We start from the raw sequence: 26,644 nt of genomic DNA, 5'->3' as shown, positions 1-26,644 counted from the left end.
GACACAGACACCCCTCACTCAGGCTCTCAGCCAATAGAGATAATTATCCACAATATAAAAAGGTAGAGATTATAGCAACTTTCATAAGGAACATTAACTAAATTTGAGGACGCATAACATATTGGTACCATATTAGCCGATATTAGTGAACAGTTTTATCTGTATTGGCCGATATTGAATATTTAGTTGTGCATGCTAATTTCCCTGTTTCCCATCAACAAACACTCACTTAAAATGTAAAAACATTGTTAAATGCAATCTTTGAAAAATTTAAAAGCATTTTGAAATGTCTTAATTTATTGTACATTAAAGTGTTTTAATGCCTTATTAGTTCAGCTTTACTTAAACAAATGTACTTAAATAAAATAATATACATTTTTTACTTCTACATGGGGATATTATCAGCCATAACATGCTTACAAACAAACCATATTTCAAAAATACTGTAAGTGTATACCAATGGATAATACAGAACTGCCAAAGAAAGGTTAAAGGAAGGTGAACTGGAGTAACTACACTGAAACTTAAAAAGAAAACATTTACATGATTCAGGCAATACTTCTGTAGAAGGTTGATGTCTTTGTGATATTCCAATATTTACTCACTTGCAATACAGACTATAAACAACATCCATGCTTCAGATCATTTCTGAGTTTCTCTTATGGATTTAGAAGCCCTCCAGAGGACTTATAAGCTGCCCTAGGTTTATGAGCTGCTTCTAGCATTAAAAAGCTTTGTGAATTACTCTTAGATGAAACATTTACTATTCCTAAAATTAGGAGCGACATGCCCCTAATTTTTATGAGATGCTCCCAAATTTCTGCACTAGGAGCAACTTTTAGCCTTAAGACTTTTTGTGAATACAACCCCAGAATCATTAGATAGTTTGCATTCAAATAGTAAATATTTTGTTCATTTTTTCCCCCTGCAGTATCTTTAAAGATCACCAGGGTTCACAAGTCATTTTTGCCATTTCAAAAAATTCTCATCTTTGTTTTAGCCAAATAGATAACCTTACATTGCTGATATATTTTAATAAGATTATTTTGACAATAATGTTTAATATATTGCAACAATTTAAACATTTTCATTTGTTAGGCATACAATAAGGTATACAAATTTGTAAGGTTACTGGCTTGAAACACTCTCACATTTCGGTTGAGTTTGGAATTTCTTTTTAGTTTGTCACTTCTAAGCAGTTTATGAATCTGGCCCGAGCAGATTTGAACAGTGCCAGATCATCATAAACAAGATAGCAAGAGAAGCCCCGATAACTATAAAAAGCATCTGAATACTTATTGCCAATTCATGCTCTGCACTTATAAACAGACTGTGCCTTCAAACAACCGGAGCATGTTTGTGATTCATGCAACAGCCAGAAAACTCTTGAAACCTGAAAAGAAGATCAAAAGGAACATTTTACCATCTGTTCTGTACTGAGGGACCTCAGGCTGTTTAAAAAAAAAAAAGGGAACATGAACAAAAAACAGGAAGAAGGTACTGCATTCTCTGACAGCTTTGTGAGATCTGTCAAAAGTTTGAAGGATAGAGAAAAAGCAGCACATCACCTTGGACTCAACGACTCATTCTATTTCAAGTTTTAATCTCACCTTATCTCTCCAGCTCTCACATTGGTCTGCACGACCTGCCCGGGCGTTCCTGAATATTCCATCCTAATCGAGAGCTTGTTGTGAGTTGCTATATGGCCCACAAGCAAAAGTTTGCCATGCTGCAAGTACCTTACATAAACGTCTCCCTAAATTATGCATGGGAGGTATGAAAGAACTGTAGAAAGTAATGAAATCATACTAGTTTGGCCATGAATCATGATTATCTGTCCATGGGGTGCTGAAGTACTTTATAAGTGTATTATAAGTGTACATGCCGAAGTGCTTAGCTCTGTATTGTTCATGGCTTAGTGAGCTGAATCCCACTAGGAAAGATCTAAATTTGTTTTAATTTTGTACATCTCAAAACCACCTTTTAGTTCAAAATATAATTATAAGTGATCGCTTCAATCAAAATGCATATATTTCTTCAAGTGGGTGACAACTAATTAACCTGTTTGAAGTACAAAACTCATGATATAAAATAAATTCAATTATTGCAAGTTCAAACCACAACAATTTTCCAGCGACAGGCTATTTTCCTTGCATTACTTAACTCAAAATTGCTATAAGATGTGACACATTAACAGTCAATAAGAAGATATTTTGTATTTAAAGACTCCTGTGGTAAAAATCAAGCTTTTAATGTTGACATGTCTGTCTGGTGTTTTTAATATGCTTAAAGACAAACCTTGTACAAATTCATCAGTCAACACCACTACTGAGCATTTTCTCCAGTGTAGCAAATCTCAAAACAGTGGTTTGAAACAGCCGTTTTCTTTGGTCACAAACATGTAAACAATCGTGTATACTAAATGAAGTAAGGGTGTAAAGTTATATTCAAGCCATTTTAAGACAGAAAGGAATTACATGTTAATGGAAGAAAAGATTTCAATAAGTATTTTGATTATTAAAGATAAGTTTTATGAGATAAAATTAGTGACTTTAATGTTGAATTATGAGGAGCAGCAAGATTATGGACCAATGAAATTTCACAGGGGGCGGGGCTAACAAGTGTGACGCAGCAGATATGTAATGCAACAGTCAGGTTCCAGTAATAAAAATGGCATTCATTTTCTCCATAGGAAAATTGTTTTTTTTTTTGGGGGGGGGGGGTGGTTTAACAATATCTTATAAATCTTTAAAGACAGACCTACTGAGAGCTCTGAGGTTGTTAATCAATGCTATTTGCTTTTGTTGAAGCCATCAGTTCGCATTATATCAACTTGTGTTTTAAATAATCATGTTTAACAGTGGTGAAAAACTACATTACCCATGATGCTGTAAAGATAATTTCACCAATCAGAGAGCTCTTCCCAGTCCAATGAACAACACCAATGCCATAATAGAGTTGGTCTGCTCACATTCTCAATACACTTAAATATTTGAACATACATATGCATATTTTACAATAAACTGAAAATATATTGTTTCTAAAGTCAACAACTTGGAAAATGGATAATTAATTTGTTTTTTTATTTAATTTTAACATTCACGTTGATAATACAAATGATGCGTTAGGACTTGCGTTTACTGACCTAATAAACTCTCTTGGAGTCAAGCAAAACGTCGCCGGGCCCACTCATCGTTTTAATCATACGCTAGATTTAATTATATCGCATGGAATTGATCTTACCGATATAGATATTGTACTTCAAAGTGATGATGTTACTGATCATTTCCTTGTATCGTGCATGCTGCCTATTACTGATATTAGTTATATGGCTCCGCGTTATCGTCTGGGCAGAACTATTGTTCCAGCCACCAAAGACAGATTCACAAATAACCTGCCTGATTTATCTCAACTTCTCTGTGTACCCATAAATACGCATGAACTAGACGAAATGACTAGCAACATGGGCACTATCTTCTCTAACACATTAGAAGCTGTTGCCCCCCTCAAATTGAAAAAGGTTAGAGAAAAACTTACTGCGCCATGGTACAACAGTTATACCCATTCTCTCAAGAAAGAAACTCGTATTCTTGAGCGCAAATAGAGAAAAACGAAATTAGAAGTTTTTAGAATTGCGTGGAAAAACAGTATGTCCAGCTATAGGCAGGCTCTAAAAGCTGCCAGGGTAGAGCATATCCGCAAACTCATAGATAATAACCAAAACAATCCAAGGTTCTTATTTAGCACAGTGGCTAGATTAACAAATAAACAGACACCACTCGATCTAAATATTCCCCCACAGTTTAATAGTAATGATTTTATGAATTTCTTTACTGATAAAATAGATAACATCAGAAATACAATAACAAATGTAGATTCTACTGCGTCTAGTATTTCAGCTTCATTCATCGCACCCAAAGAAAAACTGCAGTGCTTTACAACTATAAGACAGGAAGAGCTAAATAAACTTATCAGTGCATCTAAACCAACAACGTGTTTATTAGATCCTGTACCTACTAAATTACTGAAAGAGTTGTTACCCGTAGCAGAAAAACCGCTTCTCAATATTATTAACTCATCGTTATATTTAGGTTACGTCCCAAAACCATTCAAGCTGGCGGTTATTAAGCCTCTTATTAAGAAACCACAACTAGATTCAAATAAACTGGCAAATTACAGACCCATTTCAAATCTTCCGTTTATGTCAAAAATTTTAGAAAAAGTTGTGTCTACTCAATTATGCTCCTTTTTGCAAAAAAATTATCTCTATGAAGAATGTCAATCAGGTTTCAGGCCCAATCATAGTACAGAAACTGCACTTGTTAAAATTACGAATGACTTACTACTTGCTTCAGATCAAGGCTGCACCTCATTGCTAGTATTACTTGATCTTAGTGCTGCGTTTGACACTATAGACCATAATATACTCATAGATCGATTACAAAACTATATTGGTATTCAAGGACAGGCTTTAAGATGGTTTAGATCCTACCTGTCCGATCGCTACCACTTTGTTCATTTAAATGGGGAGTCATCTCAATTATCACCAGTAAAGTATGGAGTACCACAAGGATCTGTCCTAGGTCCTCTGCTATTTTCAATTTACATGTTGCCCCTTGGAAATATTATTAGAAAACACGGGATAAGTTTCCATTGCTATGCTGATGATACTCAATTATATATCTCAACAAGACCAGATGAAACTTCTCAACTATCTAAGCTAATAGATTGTGTAAAAAGTGTAAAAGATTGGATGACCAATAATTTCCTCCTACTAAATTCAGATAAGACAGAGATATTACTTATTGGACCAAAAAACAGTATACAGAATCTCGTGGATTATAATTTGCAACTAGACGGATGCACTGTTACGTCCTCTAAAGTAAAAAATCTGGGTGTTATTTTAGACAGCAACTTGTCCTTTGAAAATCATATTTCCCATGTTACAAAAACAGCATTCTTCCATCTCAGGAACATTGCTAAGCTTCGAAGCATGCTACCTGTTTCTGATGCAGAAAAACTAGTTCATGCATTCATGACCTCTAGACTGGACTATTGTAATGCACTGCTAGGTGGTTGCCCTGCATCTTCAATAAAAAAGCTACAGATAGTCCAAAATGCAGCGGCTAGAGTTCTTACCAGATCAAGAAAATATGATCATATTACTCCAATTTTACAGTCTCTGCACTGGCTACCTATTCAGTTCCGTATCATTTACAAATTATTATTACTTGCCTATAAGGTCCTAAATGGTTTAGCACCTGCGTACCTAACTTGTCTTCTACCACGCTATAATCCAACCCGCTCTCTAAGGTCGCAAAACTCTGGACTTTTGGTAGTACCTAGGATAGCAAAGTCCACTAAAGGAGGTAGAGCTTTTTCACATTTGGCTCCCAAACTCTGAAATAGCCTTCCTGATAACATTCGGGGTTCAGATACACTCTCTCTGTTTAAATCTAGATTAAAGACAAATCTCTTTAGCCAAGCATTCACATAATGCATCTTATAATCTTGTACTGCAGTTATATCTGATCAGACGTACATTATTATTATTCTTTAGCTTGGGTTGAACAATTCATTTTTGCTTAGATGGAACAGCAGCTACGCTAATCATGTCTCTGCTTGTCTCTCCGTTAGGAATTACAGAACTTCAGTCTGGATCCAACCATTACATGATCTGAGATGACCGAACACCTGAGATGGAGGATCAGCGCCGGGAGATGACGTATGTGGCCCTGATCGTAGGCGGAGGCCAGACACCTGGATGAGCGCCAGAGACAGATCCCCATTGAGGACCCCGCCACTTAGACAGCCATCGGAAAAGACCACTGGAACCAGCTGAGCCCTTACAATCTGACTTGCTGCAGTTTGGAACTGAACTGCTGGTTTGTTTGGCCAAAGGAGAATTGGCCCCCCGACTGAGCCTGGTTTCTCCCAAGGTTTTTTTCTCCATTCTGTCACCGATGGAGTTCTGGTTCCTTGCCGCTGTCGCCTCTGGCTTGCTTAGTTGGGGACACTTCATTTCCAGCGATATCGTCGACCTGATTGCAAAGACACTATTTAAACTTATTGACACATTATTTTCCTTCTTTGATATTGTGCAGTGCTTTGACACAATTTGCATTGTAAAAAGCGCTATATAAATAAAGGTGACTTGACTTGACTTGACTTTATTTAATTCCACTGTTTATAATTTATGTTATTCGCAATGGTTCACAGGATTGGTTGGTTTGGCTCATGGCTTGTAATGCTTTAATGAAGACTTTTTTTAAATCCCTATGGGAAAAATCAATGGAAATAATCTTTCCAGCACAAAGGTCATGTTGCAATCAATAGAGATGAAAAAATGGCCTGTCACTCATTGCTTGTCATGGTCAGCTGGGACAAAAACGTATTAAAATGGCAGTAATTTTATCACATCATGTCTGGTTAACACTCAAGGTTAAGCTGTTTTATTATCAAAGGAGTACAACAGAAGACAATCAAGACCTGCCTATGGGACTGTGACTGCACTTTTAGACCTTCGGATTAAAAAAGATTAAAAATGAATGCAAGATGAAAGCCACAAATTTCCTAGCTTATCTAAAACACGCAGCTCGAAAATGTTCTTCTAGCTAGCTTTTTGTTGTTATTTAGCTCAATAACAAATTACGCCACTTGCTTGTATGAACAAGAGGAGGTAAAGGACTTCACAGTCAGGTCTGAGAGTATTTCTAGAGGAGACACGGGTGGTGGCAAGGCTCGTCTCTCGCCACTTACAAATGACCCTCTTCAGAAATTCAGCCAATTTCTCCATCAAACTGATCCTTTCCTTACACACTTCGTGACCTGCTCACAGCTGGCTATTTTCTTATAGGTGAATAAAAAATAAAGTAAATGCAGAGTGTAGAGGACAAAACAATGTATCTTTTCATAACTCTGACAAAAAACAGTTCAAAGCAACATAAATCATAATTACATGTTGCAACAATGAGCAACGTGAGAAGTGCTTTGTGACTGGGAATAGCTGAGAGGCTAACATGATTCACCTCCCAACGTCAGACCCTTAATTAGCTCCTGCAGACAGTCTCCCACCAAGAAAAAGGCGGTGCTGCTAATTAAGTGCACAATAATCAAGTCAAAAGTCCAAGCAGAATGGAGAAAAATGAAAAGACATGGGCCGGCCACAGTTATTATATTTTTATATTTCCTTTTAAGGAATTCCTACAACATGATGTAGTCAGCCACCCTACATCACATTTCAACACCCAATGCAACTGAGAAAACATAATGCCTGTCAGAAGTGGAACTCAAGCTTTTCAAAAACAAAGCTTGTTCAGAAGCATTGTTTCGTGGCATATTCAACACTATGTGCATAGTTTTGTTTTGTTAAATTGCAAATGAGTTCAGCAGACCTATGCAGAGATCAGAGAGAAGAGAACTTATCAAAAATTATCCTATTATTACAGAAATCATTAAACGCTTGCAGAATAACAATGTATCAGGCAGCATCTTTTGACTGTACCGTCACTCCACACTAAAACAATACCACACTCAGAAGCTAAGGTACATTTGTTTTGGTTAAACTGGCAGCTCGTTTCCAGAACTTAAAAATACAGTGAATAATGTTTCAGATATTACAAAACTGAATTTTGGCGACTGTATTACAGTTTCTAACTGTATTTGTCATTAAATTATGTAATACTAATATACCACCCTATCATTAAAATAACACAATGATCAAGCTGATACAAATGTCCTGTCTAGCTCTCAAATATATCATTTTCACCATTAATACATAGTTTTAACATTCTTTAACTGGAGCTTTTTTAGCATTCTTTGTCCATTGAAATTGAAATAAAGGAAATAATAAAAAAATAATCAATTTTGTACACATTCCACTCCTGTTTCTGTCGTGTATATTAAAAAATAAAGCTCTTACCAGTTCTGAGCATGTCATTCCTGTTTATCAAAGTTAATCTTACATTTATTATCCACGTATGAGCGACTACACTCTTTAAAAGCGGTTCAGCACCCGGAGCTGTCCAGTGCATTATTACTAATGACTCTGCTAAACCACATTACACACGACCTACACAAAACTACAGAAAAACCTAATCTAACTGTATTTCATCACTATATAACAACAGTCGCTCAAGAATCAAAGCCAGCCAGTCTTGAACAATTCAGTGCTTTGAAACAATTACATTGTTAAGTGGGATTAGCCTACCTATCACTCGCCACATCAGCTCACTATAATGCGGTTGTGCAGGGACTGTTGTTGTCTCATTAAACAACATAGCGAGTCTGCTGATGATGCAAATTATTTATTCCTTCATGGCTAAAGTTTTCTATTTTCCCACATTTTCCGACCTATAGCAACTGTAATTTGTCATAAGGTTAACCATTCCTTCTATAAATTTCAAAACTGAGTTTTGAAATGTCATCTTGGACATCATCCTTCATGCATGGGTACTCTACAGTAAGGAAAAAGTTATTTATAGTGTTGTACGGGACAAACCACATCATCCACTATTATTTCTCCATGGTTATTTATTCTATTCTATAATTGAGTCAGGTTATAAATCTCGCTGACCGTCTGAAACAAGTCATTAAATATAATTTCCACGGTCGTTTAATCTTAATCAGTTGTGGTTTCGTAAAGATCATATCCGTTCCAGCGCAGTTTTTGTTGCATTTGACGATCTACTTGCAGCGGCTGAGCAATGCTGATGTCGAACCGCAAGCGTCTTCTTTTGTTTCAAAAACTGCCTGTATTTATTGCATTTACACAACGAAGAGATCCTAAAGACAGTTATGTTAAAATAGCTATGTAAAATGCATATCGGACATGCAACGCTTCCCGTGTCGTCTTGCGTTGCATTTGTGAAGCACTCTGTAAAACATGGCTGTGCGCTGTTTGCCACTGTAGAGCCTGTAATGATGTAACCCGCACTGTAATTCTCCGACCATACACAGCACAACATATATTCCAAAAAAATAAGGGATTTAGCACTCACGGTGTGTCATAGATGCGTCCTCTGCTGACATGTCTTCAGTGAAGGGCCAGGCACCCCAGAAGTGCTGGTTAATTGTATGAGGCTGATGCCCGCTGCTCTCCACTGCTGTTGTTGGTTCAGATGCTCTCAGTGAGGAATCAGAGAGAGTTTGAGCGCCACTGCTGAAGATTCAATATAAAACATCTCCGACACAGCACTACATAACCCTCATGTCCTGTTCAAATGGGCTTTACTTCCTGGTTGTTTGGGGTCCCTTACGCAAAGAAAATATATTCATTTATTTTATGCATTGAAAATATACAGAATAATATAAACGCCATTTTTCTTATAAAAAATATGTGACATATTTACTTACTAATTGTAAATATTGTGCGATTTTATATTCAATAATGCATTGAATATACAATTATTGAATATATAAATGTACATGTGATAAAATATGGCACTGCGCATGTATAAATATATTTGAACACATATGTACTACTATATATATTCATATTAAATATATGGGAATATTTAATTAACACACACACACACACACACACACACACACACACACACACACACATATATATATATATATATATATATATATATATATATATTGAGCCATATGGTCCATTGCAGAATTTCATCTATAAGCACTAGTTTCTTATATATGGAAATGTATTATTTATTATTGCATTATAATTTCTAGTATATCACTATATATTTTTGTTTCAGTAAAAATAATAATAGTCATTAAAATAGTATATTTTCCCTTCAAAAACATTATCATGATACAATTAAACCCCAAGCTGCATTTATTCATAAAGCTGTAAGCTTTTTACAAAAAGAAAAACATTATTAAGGAAAGTTTGGGATCAGCTTGAGCCTTACAAAAAACATTGCTGAAAAATGCAGTAAAACAAGTAATACCACACAGGCTTGAGTGCTGCATAACTGTGATTCATTGTGCCACATATTCAGTACAACAGCATGAATATGTGTGATGTTGCCTCTCTGCTGGTGTGTTATATAAATACATTTCCATTTGTTGAAATCTCCAGCAAAGTAACTACTGCATTCTTGCACCTTATTTGCCCTGCAATAAGGTACATATTAGTATTTTAAAAGTACATATATTAATACCTAAAGTGTACAGGTACATCTAAAAAAAATTGAGTATCGTGAAAAAGGTTGATTTTTTCTTGTAATTTATTTAAAAAAGTGAAACTTTCATATATATATTAGATTCATTATATGTAAAGTAAAACATTTCAAAAGTTTTTTTGTTTTAATTTTGATGATTAGAGCTTACAGCTCATGAAAGTCAAAAATCAGTATCTCAAAATATTATAATATTTACAATTGAGTTTCAATTAATGACCATCCCTACAGTATACATTTTGGGTATCTCTTGTTCTTTGAAACCACAATAATGGGGAAGACTGCTGACTTGGCAATGATCCAGAAGACGAACATTGACGCCCTCCACAAAGAGGGTAAGTCACAGAGGGTCATTACTGAAAGGTGTGGCTGTTTACAGAGTGCTGTATCAAAGCATATTAAATGCAAGTTGAATTTGGGTAGGAAAAGGTACACAAGCAACAGGGATGACCACAACATTGAGAATACTGTCAAGCAAACTGATTCAAACACTTGGGAGAGCTTCACAAGGAGTGGACTGAAGCTGGAGTCAGTGCATCAAGAGTCACCACGCTCAGAAGTCTTCAGGAAAAGGGCTACCAAGCCACTTCTGAACCAGAGACAATGTCAGAAGCGTCTTACCTGGGCTGTGGAGAAAAAGAACTGGACTGTTGCTCAGTGGTACAAAGCCCTCTTTTCAGATGAAAGTAAATTTTGCATTTCATTTGGAAATCAAGGTCCTAGAGTCTGGAGGAAGAGTGGAGAGGCACAGAATCCATGTTGCTTGAAGTCCAGTGTGAAGTTTCCACAGTCAGTAATGATTTGGGCTGCCATGTCATCTGCTGGTGTTGGTCCACTGTGTTTTCTGAAGTCCACAGTCAACGCAGCCATCTACCAGGAAATTTTAGAGCACTTCATGCTTCCTTCTGCTGACAAGCTTTATTTTTTCCAGCAGGACTTCACATCTGCCAAAGGTACCAAAAGCCGGTTCAATGACCATGCTGTTACTGTGCTTGATTGGCCAGCAAACTTGCCTGACCTGAACCCCATAGAAAATCTATGGGGTAATGTCAAGAGGAAGATGAGAGACACCAGACCCAACAATGCAGATGACCTGAAGGCCGCTATCAAAGCAACCTGGGCTTCCATTACACCTGAGCAGTGCCACAGGCTGATTGCCTCCATGCCACACCGCATTGATACAGTAATTCATGCAAAAGGAGTCCCAACCAAGTATTGAGTGCATAGAAATGAACATTCTTTTCAGAAGCCTGACATTTCTGTTTAAAATATGCTTCTTTTTTTTATTGATCTTATGTAATTTTCTAATTTTCTGAGACACTGAATTTTGGGTTTTCATTATGTGTAAGCCACAATCATCAAAATTTCAAGAAATAAAGGCTTGAAATATTTCACTCTATGTGTAATGAATCTATATAATGTATGGGTTTCACTTTCTGAAATGAGTGACAAAAAATATTGACCTTTTTCACGATATACATTTTTTTTTAGATGTACCTGTAATATTTTCAAAAGGGTACCACCCCAGTGGCAGTTTTATAATTTTAGAGTGTGGTTAGACATTTCAGATCCTCACCACGGTCATCTGCATTGTTTACCTTCATGAATACTGTGTATTGTGACATCCTACTTATTTGATACACTTCGTTTTGCATACTCTGTATTGGGAATTATGCATATTGCATATTGGGCCTAAAAAACCTGTTCCTCTCTCTGCTTTTTTTTCTGCATCACTCACATAACCCTGGTATGAGTCAATCCAAAATGAGAACAGGCCGCAAGGTTCAGAGAACCAATCAGAGAATTTGTTGCATTTATTCATGGTTTATGGCAGGGGTCAGTGACAGTACATGCCAAAGTATTCTAACTTTTTTAATGTAAACTTCTGAAAGTTAAAAACTTTAGAATTTACAGTAGTTATCATATACGTTCTCTAACTATTAAAATATAGATGCTTTTGAATATAAAATCTGGATTTGTGAATAATTTTAATGGATTTGTGAATTCTGTTGCCAAATATTGCTTGGTAGGAAAACAGCCGCAGAAAAGGAATGGCCTGAGAGCAACCATGACATTTGGCTCCAAGCTGTTCCATTCAATGAAGGTACAAAACAGCACATCAATGGCCCGTGTCTGACCAAAAGAAATTTCGACTGGGCATATTTTCTTCTCCCCACACACTCAGGTCTTAATGGCTATGCAATCACTTCTGCATAGACTAGACAGAATACTTTTGGAGTTTAGATGAGTTTACGGCAAGGAAATTAACTACAACTTATCTGATTCTTTTATTTAACACAGTACAGAAGATGCATTTTAAAACTATAAGGCCAAATAAACTGTGTTTGAGGCCACATAAAGTGTTTTAACATAACATTTTACTATAACATTAAAACGACCACAAACACTAAAATGTAATGCTTTAAAATAACATATGTAAACCCCTATAACGATGGTGGAAAGTTGAAAAGATAAAATCCAAAGCTGACCACAAAGTGGCGCAGTTGTTCAATAGCGTGGAGCTGTATATTTGAACATATGGGAAATGTTATGATTTAATCATGGAAAGAGCCACTACGTATTGATTTATCTAGGCTATCTCCGTTGTGAGAAATCATTTGATGAGAGCCAATGCACAGTTCATAATTATACTGAATGCACATGCGAATCTGCTGACCAATCGCAGTTAATTCATTTGTAAAGATGCACATTTAAGGATTGACATTTGTCTTACATCTAAGCACATTACCCTTAAAAATAAGCATATCTCTGATTTACTCAGCTGACTGCTGGCTGGAAGGAGAGAGTGAAATGTGCATGACTGACTTGTCTCTTATCGAGTCTCTCCTTGTTATGCAAGAAAGGATTTGGCATGTTAGTCTCTCATAGAACATAATGTCCTCAACCACAAACTGACCATTAAAAAAACATAAATCTTTGGACAGAGAACTTTTGCACATTATGGATTTGTCTCCATATGTCCTGAAAAAGCTCAATGGGATAAAATAAAGTTCAAAAGAGCTTATACTGTATTTCTAAAGTCACACTGTAAAATCCTTTTATCATTATGATATAGGCTAACACCCCGCCCGCCCCTCCCCCATAGATTTTCTTTTTTAAGATTAACCTAATTCTAAATTATTTAATGTAATTCAAATTCATTTAATCAAATTCAAATGACTTGGCAAAAGTGTTATTAATTTATTACAGTAGGTTGTAACATTTGCACTTATTTACCCTAAAGAAGAACTCCAGTTTTTAATTTTACTAGATATTTTGTATAGTGAGGAAAAATAATCATCACAGTTTAGGATGGGAAGAAGAGATGTACTCTTTCAAGGACGCAAAACACACAGTGATCAACGCACACGTGTTTATGTCCCTGACTGAATGCTTATACATTAGCATATGGCCCCGCCTCCACATGCGATTGGACGGATCTGTATTAGTAATAGGAACCTCTGGCCCTGATTGGCTCTTGAGTGTTCTGTGAAGAACAGCTGCCTCATAGACCATCACTACTACTACATGCATTATAAACACCGTAGCTATTGAACAACTGAATCTCTGCAGCTGATATATCTCGGTTTCGACCCAGTCATCGAAATGAAGTTCGTCAGGTTTATAATGAAGAATGCTGCTTTGGCCAGTGCACCTCATCACATTGAACACTTCTCCAAATTTTCACCTTCTCCACTTTCTATGAAACAGTTTTTGGATTTTGGTAAGTGCTCTTTCTACTGTGTTATTTGTTCGTTTGTGAAATCGTATGCAATCCTAGACTGATAAGGAATAGCCTCATCTAAACGCTGTTTATAATGAAAGTGGTGGTGTTTAGTCCGCTGCAGAACAGACAGTTGTATTACGCAACTATTATTATTTTGCACTGTAGTTCGTCTCTGATTACATGCATGGCTATGTAGCTGCATTGCATGTGTTATTTAAATATGCTTGATGCAGAAATTATTTACTGCTTTATCAGCTGTGTCCGATTCGGGGACAATGTGTTCTTTGAATCGGATCTTTTCAGTAAATTCGCTGAACCGGCTCAAAGAATCAGTCTGGATTTGTTTACGATAAATCTGTCTGAATGAACAACTCTATAATTTGAATTTGAACTTGAACTAAGCGGATAGTAAGAGAATTAGAGTAACCAAGGACTACCAAATTACTTGGAAAAGCCAAACAGCAGAAAATCTAAGAATAAAACGTACTTTTCGTCGTGCTTGTATCTTATTTGGTTGTTTTTAATTAATAGATTTGGAAATACATTTAATGCAAGAGATGTAAAGACATTTGAGTATTGTTTTAATTATTTCTATGTTTTAGGAGCTGATGGCTGCAACTGAACTGGGACACAAAATTACATTAAACATCCTTATTAATGCAATTCAATCGACAAAGCCAATATTTTCCAACATAATGTTTTAGTTTAACTTTTTACAGCACGTCAGAGAATAATGTGATGACGCATTGCTCCAGTGGCCTTTCTGAACCGGTTATTTTAATGAACTGTTCAAAAGAACCGATTCACGGGAAATGACTCGGAATTCCCATCCCACTGTTATTGTTGCATCGTTTAACCGCCGTTGGATTTGTTTGCAAACACTACGATGTTCATACATCGGTTTTCTACTGTGTTTAATTGCATTGTTTATGAGCAACGTGCAAGCATTTTAGTTCCAAACCCATACCATTATACTAATAAATAGTTAAAACACGTGTGTTGACCACCGTGCTCTATATTTATTTGTTACATGTTGCTTTCTTCCAGGTTCCACCAACGCATGTGAGAAAACGTCTTTTGTTTTCCTGAGACAAGAGCTGCCAGTGCGTCTGTCAAACATCATGAAAGAGATCAACTTGCTCCCCAAAAGATTACTTACCACACCTTCTGTACAAATGGTTCAAAGCTGGTGAGTTATACAACATTTTACTGAATTCATAATCTGGTCTACTTTGACCAGATTTGTTATAGCAAGCAACGACATTGTTTAAAAGGCGAATAGATGACCAGAGACGTGCATGGTGTTTATATTTAGTACGACAGGCTAACACCGCGGTCTACTTGAGACTTGGCCAAAGTCTGAACTTGCGCAGCCTGTGAACTTTGCCCTATATTCAGCCTCAGGGTGGGAGCTGCACTTCTTCAAGGAGGGATATTCTGCTGTGAACTTTGTCCCACTTTCACCCTCGTGCTTTCTGGCTCATACTAACCCTTAGTTGTTGCCTTTTAGGAAGTGGAAACTTGGGAACTTGGGCATAGGCAAAACAAAACAGTCTTCCATTAATATGCATGGAATACCACTGTTTATCGGTTGTTTTCCCACAGATATTTGGGTCAGTGTTCTTGTAAATGCAGTTATTTATCCATTTTTCTTAACCAAGATCTCAGATTTGCAGTATATTCATGTCAGAGCATGTTTAAAGTTTGAGGGACATTTGCATGAAATAATCTGACAGTCTGTTCTGAAAACATTAGACAAATTGTTAAAATTTTATTACATTTCTTGACGCATTCATTCCTGCTTATTTTGTTCGTCTCCTAAGGTATATACAGAGTTTGATGGAGATCTTGGAGTTCCTGGAGAAAAGTCCAGATGACCAAGGTGTGTTGGAAGAGTAAGTAGAAATTAAATGGGTAACTTTCATGAAAAAACATCCTACATTTGACCTCAAAATCAAATGAAAAACAAGAAATTATATTTAGCATAATGTTTTAGTCATTAAGAGTTTTTTTTTTTCATTATTGTGTGCCATTATTCTCATGGCAATTCAGCACATTTTCCTACAAAAATTCTCATTAGTATTGCAAAATTGAGAATCGAAGGGGTTGACATATATTATTGCCATGAAGTTAACGTTACATATAAAAATAGGCTTTTTTTCTTGATTTGGGGTCAGATATTACCCAGATATGTTCTTCATCGTTCATTACACATTTTAACACTCTTGAATATACACACAGGTTTGTAAATGCTCTGGTCAACATCCGAAACAGGCACAATGATGTTGTACCCACTATGGCCCAGGGTGTGATTGAATATAAAGAAGTGTTTGGTCAAGATCCAGTCACTAATCAGAATATTCAGTATTTTCTGGACCGTTTCTACCTGAGCCGGATATCAATCAGAATGCTCATTAACCAGCACAGTAAGCACAATATTCAGACCAAATAATAATTCTTGCTTCCTAAATTGCTTGTATTTATGTTGTTTTATCTGATTTTGCAGCTCTTGTTTTTGATGGTGCCACAAATCCAGTTCACCCCAATACCATTGGCAGTATAGACCCTCATTGCCAGGTGGCAGAAGTTGTTAAAGGTATATTATGCAAAATCTATCTGCTATCAATCTGATGAAACAGCAGACATGTAGAGTGGGTGTTTGTTGCAATTGTGCTGCTCAAAATCAGTGACCCATTTGTTTACTGAATACATATACACTCCTTTGTTTCTAAAAAATATTTTCAATATCACATTTTTTATATAGATGCATATGAAAGTGCCAGGATGCTGTGTGATCAGTACTACCTCAGCTCACCTGACCTGGTGCTTCAGGAACTCAACAGTAAGAACACAGGAATATCATTGTTCATGTTAAATAGTATGTAAAATCACAATATATAGGCGGAGTAAGATACCTGATACTAAACTTATTCCATCTATTGGTTCTCTTTGTTTCATGCGTAATTGTTCAGACCTTAGCAATGATAATGTTTTAGCAGCTATAGGCAATATTTAAACTGTGACTGTGTTCTTCTATTTACAGCTGATAACAGGAACCAGCCTATTAGCATAGTGTACGTGCCTTCCCATCTGTACCATATGCTATTTGAACTGTTCAAGGTGAGCTGTAGCCCATCTCATATTCTGTCCTGAAACAATGCTGTTTATTTAAGGCAAGCTTAATGTTGTCATGACGATGTGCTTCTTTCCTCAGAATGCAATGAGGGCGACCATTGAGAACCATAAAGAAGGCAGTAATCTTCCACCCATTCAAGTTATGGTGGCCATAGGAGGAGAGGACCTCACTATCAAGGTGATTTTAATTTGAAAGACTAAAGTGATTTGTTCCCAGAAGCAATGTGCTCTAAACAGATTATTCAAAACAAATTTATTTTCAGTAACATCTCATTTGTTTTTAAAGGGGTCATATGACGATGCTAAAAATAACATTATTTTGTGTATTTGGTATAATGCAATGTGTTTACGTGGTTTAAGGTTCAAAAAGCACATTATTTTCCACGTAATGTACCTTGTTGCACCTCGCTGCTCCACCTTTCTGAAATGTGTAGATTTTTACAAAGCTCATTGTTGCTTTGCAAAGTGTGGTGTGCTCTGATTGGCCAGCTTTTCAGTGCGTTGTGATTGGCCGAATAACTCAAGCGTGTGATGGAAATATTAACCCCTCTACCATATTTGGAATATCAGCTTCTATGGCGGCAGCAACAATACTACAGCGAGAATAAAAGTTATGCCTTTGTTCTTTGTGTAAACATTTGGGTGTTGTTAAGCAAATTTTCCAACACAGTGGCATAGATATCTGGGGGCGTGTTTAAATGAGGCGTTTTAAGAAGGCGTGAACGAGTCTTAACTTTTATAAAGAATATCTCTTTGGTAGGGGTGTAACGGTTCACAAAATTCATGGTTCGGTTCGATACGACACAGTGGTGTCACGGTTTGTTGCGTATTCGATACGTGGGGCGGGGCAATTGGTTACGTTGCAATGTTGGAAATATTTATTTTTTTAAACCATCAAAGTTTATCACACAAGCACGCGTTTGCCCACGTGCAAACTTTGCGCAATATTTATGCTGGTGAACGTCTTAATCTCAGTCAAGTCACTATAAGCAGAAAGTGAAAGTAAAAACGGAATGACGGAGTTATGACGGAGCTTTCGGCATCTGACACCGCTTATTCTCTCAGAGACGACGATATACGAATCTACTTCAACATATGCTGATAATGATAGGCTATAGCTGTTTTCATTTATTCCCTTAATATTTCTCCTGTGGTCCATACATGGTGAAAAAAAGAGAATTATTTCATGTTAAACAGGTTGTTTTTGAAAGTCAGTGCTTGAAAAAGTCAGTGCTTTTTATTTCATTGATTTTTATTGATTACTGCAGTGTTAATATTTTAAATGTAGGATTATAATTCATTGTATAGCCTAATAGACCTGTTTTAAAAGACCCTTTTTAAAAAAAAAAACATTTTAATTGAGGAGTTAATAGCCTAATCTTCGCAGTTATGTGGTAATTATTGCAGGGCAAATTAATTGTAATTTTAATTTAATAATAAAAGTAACTTCTTAATCATAATAATAGGCCTAATAAAAATAAGATTGTAACAGGCCTACATTAATTGGAAATGCCTAATACTCTATTATTGATGTTTGATGTAATTGATGTTTTTGACTATGTCTGGCTATCGTCGATACGAGATGTCTTTTGATGCACCTCAGCAAGGGGAGGTTATCGCGGGGCAGACAGCACGTTGCCTGTTACATCATTTGGGCTGCGTTGTTGAGCGCAGTGGCACTGAGAACATTATATTTCACACACTTTAAGCTTTTATTTTCCAAACGTAATAGGATTAGTCCAACGAATCGTTCGGTTTGTACTGCGTACCGAACCGAAAGCCTTGTACCGAACGGTTCAATATGAATATGTGTATCGTTACACCCCTACTCTTTGGGTTTGTGACTTCAATCTTTGCAACTTTATGAATCTTAGATATGCACGAACATCTCGTAACACTCCAAAGACAAAGGAAAACTTGAAATCACATCATTTTTGAAATTATTTTAAATTGATTGATTCTTGTTAGATTTCAAGTACAATAAAATGGCAAGCATGCTTCCAACCATTTGTTTTAATCTAAATCTGCATAAATTAAAGTATGCTTTCATACTAATGATGTATAAATACCTGAAATTTAAAAAAACTTTAGATTACAATAATGAGATTTTAATTTTGTTGCAGTGATGGATTGAATGTATTGTACTTAACTGTAACAAAAAATCCTTAAGCTTCAGTTTTATAAAATTTTGAAATTGTAAGAAAATACTCCTTTTTTTGGTTAAATATATCCCTGAATATTTTATTGGCCTGAAATTATTTTATTTTTTATTATTGCTTAATTATCTTTTTTTAACCTTATCATTGATAAAAATGTAATGTGAATGTATTCTGATGTAAATAGAGCCATCAGTCATTTTCCCATCAGTGAAACACTTGCTGTTGCATAACCGTACAAGAGAGCAGACTGGCCTTGTTGTTTGCCTTGACAATGCTGATTTGAGTCCGGTACATGTTAACCAGTCGTGATCAGGGGTGAAAGTCATGGCCAATGTTTGTCTGTTTGGCATCTCTCCCCCTCACAGTTAACCCATTTTTTTCTTTTTGTGCCCTAATTCTCTTTCTCATTTATTATTATTATTATTATTTTATTTTATTTTTTTTATTAATATAATAACCCCCCACTCTTTATTCTAATAATGTTATCTTTGTCTTTGTAGACGAATGACCGAGGTGGTGGAGTTCCCTTCAGGAAGATGGAGAACCTCTTCAGTTACATGTACTCCACAGCACCAAAACCCCAGATGGATGATAAACATAGGGCTCCCCTGGTGAGACTTCACTGCATTACACATTAAATACAAATGGGATTGCAAGGTACTTCTATTAAAAAGTTTCACTTTTATTATAGTTATAATTATAGTTAACTAAAACCACAAAGTTTTTGAAACTCAAAATAAAATAAGCATCAACTGAAATACAAAAAACCTTTTTCTTTTTTTTTTCTCTCAGAATTTCTCAGTTTTAATTTGATTACAACTGAAATGATAAATTAAGTATATATACATTTTTTATATACAGGTCCTTTTCAAAAAATTAGCATATTGTGATAAAGTTCATTATTTTCTGTAATGTACTGATAAACATTAGACTTTCATATATTTTAGATTCATTACAACACAACTGAAGTAGTTCAAGCCTTTTATTGTTTTAATATTGATTATTTTGGCATACAGCTCATGAAAACCCAAAATTCCTCTCTCAAAAAATTAGCATATCATGAAAAGGTTCTCTAAACGAGCTATTAACCTAATCATCTGAATCAACTAATTAACTCTAAACACCTGCAAAAGATTCCAGAGGCTTTTAAAAACTCCCAGCCTGGTTCATTACTCAAAACCGCAATCATGGGTAAGACTACCGACCTAACTGCTGTCCAGAAGGCCATCATTGACACCCTCAAGCAAGAGGGTAAGACACAGAAAGAAATTTCTGAACGAATAGGCTGTTCCCAGAGTGCTGTATCAAGGCACCTCTGTGGGAAGGAAAAAGTGTGGCAGAAAACGCAGCACAACGAGAAGAGGTGACCGGACCCTGAGGAAGATTGTGGAGAAGGACCGATTCCAGACCTTGGGGGACCTGCGGAAGCAGTGGACTGAGTCTGGAGTAGAAACATCCAGAGCCACCGTGTACAGGCGTGTGCAGGAAATGGGCTACAGGTGCCGCATTCCCCAGGTCAAGCCACTTTTGAATCAGAAACAGCGGCAGAAGCGCCTGACCTGGGCTACAGAGAAGCAGCACTGGACTGTTGCTCAGTGGTCCAAAGTACTTTTTTCGGATGAAAGCAAATTTTGCATGTCATTCGGAAATCAAGGTGCCAGAGTCTGGAGGAAGACTGGGGAGAGGGAAATGCCAAAATGCCTGAAGTCCAGTGTCAAGTACCCACAGTCAGTGATGCTGGTGTTGGTCCACTGTGTTTTATCAAGGGCAGGGTCAATGCAGCTAGCTATCAGGAGATTTTGGAGCACTTCATGCTTCCATCTGCTGAAAAGCTTTATGGAGATGAAGCACGACCTGGCACCTGCTCACAGTGCCAAAACCACTGGTAAATGGTTTACTGACCATGGTATTACTGTGCTCAATTGGCCTGCCAACTCTCCTGACCTGAACCCCATAGAGAATCTGTGGGATATTGTGAAGAGAAAGTTGAGAGACGCAAGACCCAACACTCTGGATGAGCTTAAGGCCGCTATCGAAGCATCCTGGGCCTCCATAACACCTCAGCAGTGCCACAGGCTGATTGCCTCCATGCCACGCCGCATTGAAGCAGTCATTTCTGCAAAAGGATTCCCGACCAAGTATTGAGTGCATAACTGAACATAATTATTTGAAGGTTGACTTTTTTTGTATTAAAAACACTTTTCTTTTATTGGTCGGATGAAATATGCTAATTTTTTGAGATAGGAATTTTGGGTTTTCATGAGCTATATGCCAAAACAATCAATATTAAAACAATAAAAGGCTTGAACTACTTCAGTTGTGTTGTAATGAATCTAAAATATATGAAAGTCTAATGTTTATCAGTACATTACAGAAAATAATGAACTTTATCACAATATGCTAATTTTTTTAAAAGGACCTGTATAAAAAAACAAAAACTAATAAAAGTGACAAAAACATCAAAATTACTAAAACTGTGAATAAAATTAAAATAACTGAAAATATAAAAATAAAGCACAAAATATTAATAAAAACTATAATAGTTCAGTAGTAATCTCAGTGATGCTTATAAACTGCCTCTTTATAATATTAGCCAACGTTTGTCCTCAGGCTGGGTTTGGTTATGGGTTGCCCATTTCGAGACTCTATGCCAAGTACTTCCAGGGTGATCTTCAGCTGTACTCTATGGAGGGCCACGGCACTGATGCAGTCATTCACCTCAAGGTACATTTAAACCCTACCTAAAGGGATAGTTCACCCAAAAATTTTAATGGAAATTTCTGTTATTTATTTTTTCAGAAAATTGTGTTGTTCCAAACCTTTCTTTCTTTCTTTCTTTCTTTCTTTCTTTCTTTCTTTCTTTCGAAAGAATTTTGTCCATGCAGTAGAAATAAGTGGGGTCCAATGTTGTTTTATCCCATTGGCAGGTTTGGAATGACACTATTGCCAGAATTTGGAACTATATAGACCTTAGTCAGGTTATATGCCAAATTGAATTTTACACACATGAAAACGAGGCTCAGAGGGATAAACTTAAGGTCTACAATCATGTAATTTTCACAACTTTCAAAACTGCTTTGTGGAGTTCTTGTCTACTAAAATATATTTTCAGAAAGACGATTCATCAGCTAAACAGTCGAATGTTGTTAAACAACAGTACAATCCACTGAAAGCTTCTGCCCCTTACAGCCTCGTTTCCATTCCTCTAAGAAATTAAATATAGCATTAGATCTATTCTTTGCAAGTCTTCTGAACACATTTTTTACATTTAAAAACACTGGAAACTTCTTGTAAATCAGAATACTTTGTGTTGTAAGAGATTACATCATGTGTTTTCTCCTCAGGCTTTATCCACTGACTCAGTCGAGAGACTCCCAGTGTTTAATAAGACGGCTCGACGGAACTATGAAGTCACGCAGGGGGCAGATGACTGGTGTGTCCCCAGTCGAGAGCCTCTGGACCTGGCCGTGTTCAGACTGGCCAAGTGAAAAGAAGCATGAAGCCTCCAGGAAGGAAAAAGGACAGTTCTATGACTGACTGAGATGAGTGAATGGCGATGGCCGTAGTGTCCACATGGCCGAGTCCCAACTCACCACTCATTGTGAAGCCACGTAGCAGCAATACCGTATATGTCGCATGTGATTGGTTTCCTGTGCACCATAACTATATAATTAACTTTTATTTAAGGTTTGAGAAACTAGGCTTTGTCACAGTGTTACCTTAAACAGTACTAACTCATATGAAGTGGGACAGAGTGCCCGGTTAATCTGCACTGACCAGCTCTTCCTTTATTGGAAGACTGTTAAGTGGAAGTTCCAGTGTGAAGTGAGCCAGATGGAGTTAATGCTCACTGCATTAGAGGAAAGGGTCAGCTAGACTTCTGGAACCAGCATGGAACAACAGGCTTGTGCCTGCCCAGGAACACATGAATTCAGAGATAAAGGGCCAAGACGGGGGGATAAAAACAATATGCAACCTGTGGTGGATTATTTATGTAAAAGTCTACTAGAAGAGCATGTTGCACTGCATTCAAGCAAAAAACACTTGTAATTTAATGACTGAGTGCTGCTGTTGGAGTATTCCTATTAAGAATGGCCAGAAGAGAAAGATCATTGGAGACCATAATTGTGACTGTATTAGTGTGTGGCCAAATATGTCAATGTGGTCCCTGCTGTTTAAGAGTTTAACAAAGAACCAGTTAGAAGTAGAATGTACCAATAATCTCACTGACTTAAACTTGAACCACTTACAACTTAAGCACCGAGCATTTCAAACAGAGTGTTTTGTGCATGTTTATTCTTAAACATGCTGAAGCATCTTAGATACCTCATTGACTGAAGTTAGTTTCTCGACGTCAACTCGAAGACCTTTGCTCAGCTGTTGCCTTTTCAGTTTTGTGGGCCTTTGGCATCTAGTTCTCTCTGCGACTATTATACAGCATGAAATCAGAGCCTCTAATTTTAAGCCTTCTCCTTTGAGAGCATGCCTACTGTATTAAATCAACCAGCTGCTTTGAACTTGTACCATACAACCTTACATGTAAGGACCATATTTTGTGTATTTATGTTTTTGTTGACCTTGAAAATCTAGACTTTATTTTTGTAATACATTTTTCATCTTAAACAAATTATGTGTATAGAATGGAAATAAACACATTTTTTGTGGAAATTTTACACTGAAGTGGAGTCTTTTATGAGTTAAAGGAATAGCTCAACTGCTGAAAATGTACTTGGCATTACATAACTTGCACCAATGGATCCTCTGCAGTGAATGGGTGCCGTCAGAGTGAGAGTCGAACAGCTGATAACACCATCACAATAATTCACAAGTAATAAACACAATTTCAGTCTATCAATTAACATCTTGTGACGCGAAAAGCTACATGTTTGTATCCATCAATAGCAAAAATATGAGTCCTCTATCCATAATATAGCTTTCTCCACTGCAAAAGATATCTTGTCTGAATCAGGAGAGAAATATGCACAGATCAAGCACCTTTTACAAGTGAAAACATTTCTAAACAATTATGTTGGTGGATTTTGACGAACAGGGGATGGACCTTTTCAATTGAGGAAACATTATTATGGATTATGAACTGGTATTTTGGCCAAAGGGGATGGTTTAAAGTTTATCCTCCTTAATAATGGATCTGCTTTTCACTTTTCAAGATGTTAATGATGAACTGGAGTCGTGCCACTTATGGATTATTCATTATTTTTCTGTGAGCTGTTTGCCCTGTCACTCTGATGGCACCCATTCACTGCAAAGGATCCATTGAGGGGCAAGTGATGTAATGCTAAATATCTTTAAATCTGTCCCAATGAAGACACAGGATCTACATGTTGGATGACCTGAGCAGATTTTCAAAGAAATTTTCTTATTTATTTTTAGAGCAAGGTTGAATTGTAGAGTGAGCAAAGATGATTGACAGGTATGGATCGAGATTCTATACATTGGTCCTTTGCCCAGTAGACAAAGGTTACATTTCATAGTAAACAACACACCACTTACAGTCAGAGGTTACATGGAAAGTGAGGTCAATGGGCAACAATGAGAGGCATGAATGGAACAACAAGCCTGGTCAAAACAATGAACTTAGCAAATCTGTCCTGCAGTAAATAAAGGTCAGATGTGCAGTGAGAGAACAAAATTTCTTTCTGCTGAATGTGAAAATAACATCAGGATCACTTTGTGCCCACAGGGACTACTGTGTTCTTGATGGATTAACCTTCTCAAGAACTGCTTGATAAACAAGTGCTCCTCTTACAATATATCACATGCATATGTGGCATTTCATGTAAGGTTAGATGGATAGCTTGTTTACGTTCTGGAGTCTCTGAAATGTTTCAGGCCTACATAAACATTACATCAACATGATAACCTTTCCTTTATTTAATTATTTTTCATTTTTAAGCAATTATGGACAGCTCCTGCTTATAATTTGTTTGAATTGTGTTTTTTGTGTGTGTGTGTGTGTGTGTGTGTGTTTTTTTTTTTGCTTTTTCATGACTTTTTTGCTTTTTGTCACAATTGTGACTTTTTATCTTATAATTGAGACTTTTGTCATAATTAAGACATCTACTCTCGCTCCTTTTCTTTTTATGTCCTAATAATGACATTTTATCTCATTATGTCATAATAATGACTTTTGATGTCATAATTTTGAATTTTTGTCTCATACTTTCAAATATTATGGCCTGAGTGTCTGACTTTTTGTCAGAATTCTGTCCACACCAAAGCTACAACAATGATGCCACAGAGGAAACATATTGTTGTTTCAATTTTTGAAGTATCAATTTCATAGCAATTTTTCTACCAGACAGTACTTGATATAATATGCTAAAACTATAAAATAAAAAACAGAACCTATTGTCTATTGTTGTAGGTGCTAATATAGTTATCTTTCTTGGTGTGAACAGGCCTTTACTCACCCTCATGTCATTCTAAGCCTACAGTATATTACTTTCTTTCCTCTGTAAAACAAAAGAAGATATTTTGAAAAATGTCTCAAACGTTACTCAAATTTTCTTCTTTTAAAGAGAAAGTCTAACTGCTTTGGAACAACATGAAGGTGAGTAAATAAAGACATCATTTTCATTTTCTAATGCTAATATAAACTATTTGAAAGTGCATTTGACCAATATAACCTGTCGGTATTTGTGCCCACAGCTTTTCTTTAATTGCTTTTTTTGCTTTATATACCCACACAGCTGCACAAGACTGCATGAGTATCTAAGCATTAAAAAGAAACTCAAACAGATGGCTTCCCTCGATGAAGATGAGCGCCCTGTTAAGCAGCTGTTAAAGACCGAACCCTCGTGTGCTAGAATCTACAGAGACGTGCGAGAACAGCACTGAGCAACCGTATGCAATTCCAGGAACCTCGATAGGAAAAGTGCAGCCCTCAAAGCAGGCAATAAAAGATGGAGTGTATGTGTTTTTCTGCGGGTGAGTGGAGATGGAGGGGTCGTCGGGTGGAGTAAGGGTGAGTAATGTATGAATACATATCACAGTTCACAACAGGCTGTAATCGGTTTATCCAAGTGGCTGTTTTCATTCTGGCATACCTGTCATTCCTCAGGGCTGTTTACTGATGTCTCCTGCTTATGTAAAAAGGCTGAGGCCTGTGCTTCACATCAAAACATGAACATTGTTTTCCTGGGTGGACTATTGTACTGACTGGCCTGGTCTTATCTAATCACACAATCGACTGCTCATTGCTCTGTTGGCAGTGAGAGTTGAGGTTACTGCCAAATGCTTTAATACATAACCAAAATATGTGTGGCATGGTTTTTGCAGTTGAGGAATGAGAACGAAAGCACAATGTTCTTTTGACTCTATTCCATTAATATGCCCAGATGAGATAAGAGTGGATTCAGTTTATTTAAAAGACTCTACACTCTCAAAATAAAACGTCACTACTCAAGTGGTATCCTTTCAGTAGATATTAATATGTATAATTTAGCCAATAATAT

At 36.6% G+C, this 26,644-nt stretch overlaps 1 protein-coding gene across 1 annotated transcript; it reads left to right on the top strand.

The window, feature by feature from the left end:
• Window positions 1-13,626: 13,626 nt before the first annotated feature.
• Window positions 13,627-23,840, top strand: LOC306857334 (pyruvate dehydrogenase (acetyl-transferring) kinase isozyme 2, mitochondrial-like). The gene is made up of 11 exons (XM_079397238.1): window positions 13,627-13,872; window positions 14,923-15,064; window positions 15,699-15,770; window positions 16,117-16,301; window positions 16,382-16,471; window positions 16,640-16,717; window positions 16,919-16,995; window positions 17,090-17,188; window positions 19,670-19,780; window positions 21,780-21,893; window positions 22,514-23,840. Exons 1-11 carry the CDS (start codon window positions 13,755-13,757, stop codon window positions 22,655-22,657), a joined length of 1,230 nt encoding a protein of 409 aa, XP_079253364.1. The 5' UTR covers window positions 13,627-13,754; the 3' UTR covers window positions 22,658-23,840.
• Window positions 23,841-26,644: the final 2,804 nt, after the last annotated feature.

The sequence above is a fragment of the Barbus barbus genome (assembly GCF_936440315.1).
Source record: "Barbus barbus genome assembly, chromosome: 38".
Taxonomy (NCBI): Eukaryota; Metazoa; Chordata; class Actinopteri; order Cypriniformes; family Cyprinidae; genus Barbus; species Barbus barbus.
This window is presented reverse-complemented; position numbering and strand designations above follow the sequence as displayed.

Bases quoted from the DNA above. Each gene is read 5' to 3' on its own strand.
- LOC306857334 (XM_079397238.1), top strand. From the start codon at position 13,755: ATGAAGTTCGTCAGGTTTATAATGAAGAATGCTGCTTTGGCCAGTGCA. The intron at 13,873-14,922 runs GTAAGTGCTCTT...GCTTTCTTCCAG, and splicing joins GAAACAGTTTTTGGATTTTG to GTTCCACCAACGCATGTGAG. The intron at 16,302-16,381 runs GTAAGCACAATA...CTGATTTTGCAG, and splicing joins AATGCTCATTAACCAGCACA to CTCTTGTTTTTGATGGTGCC.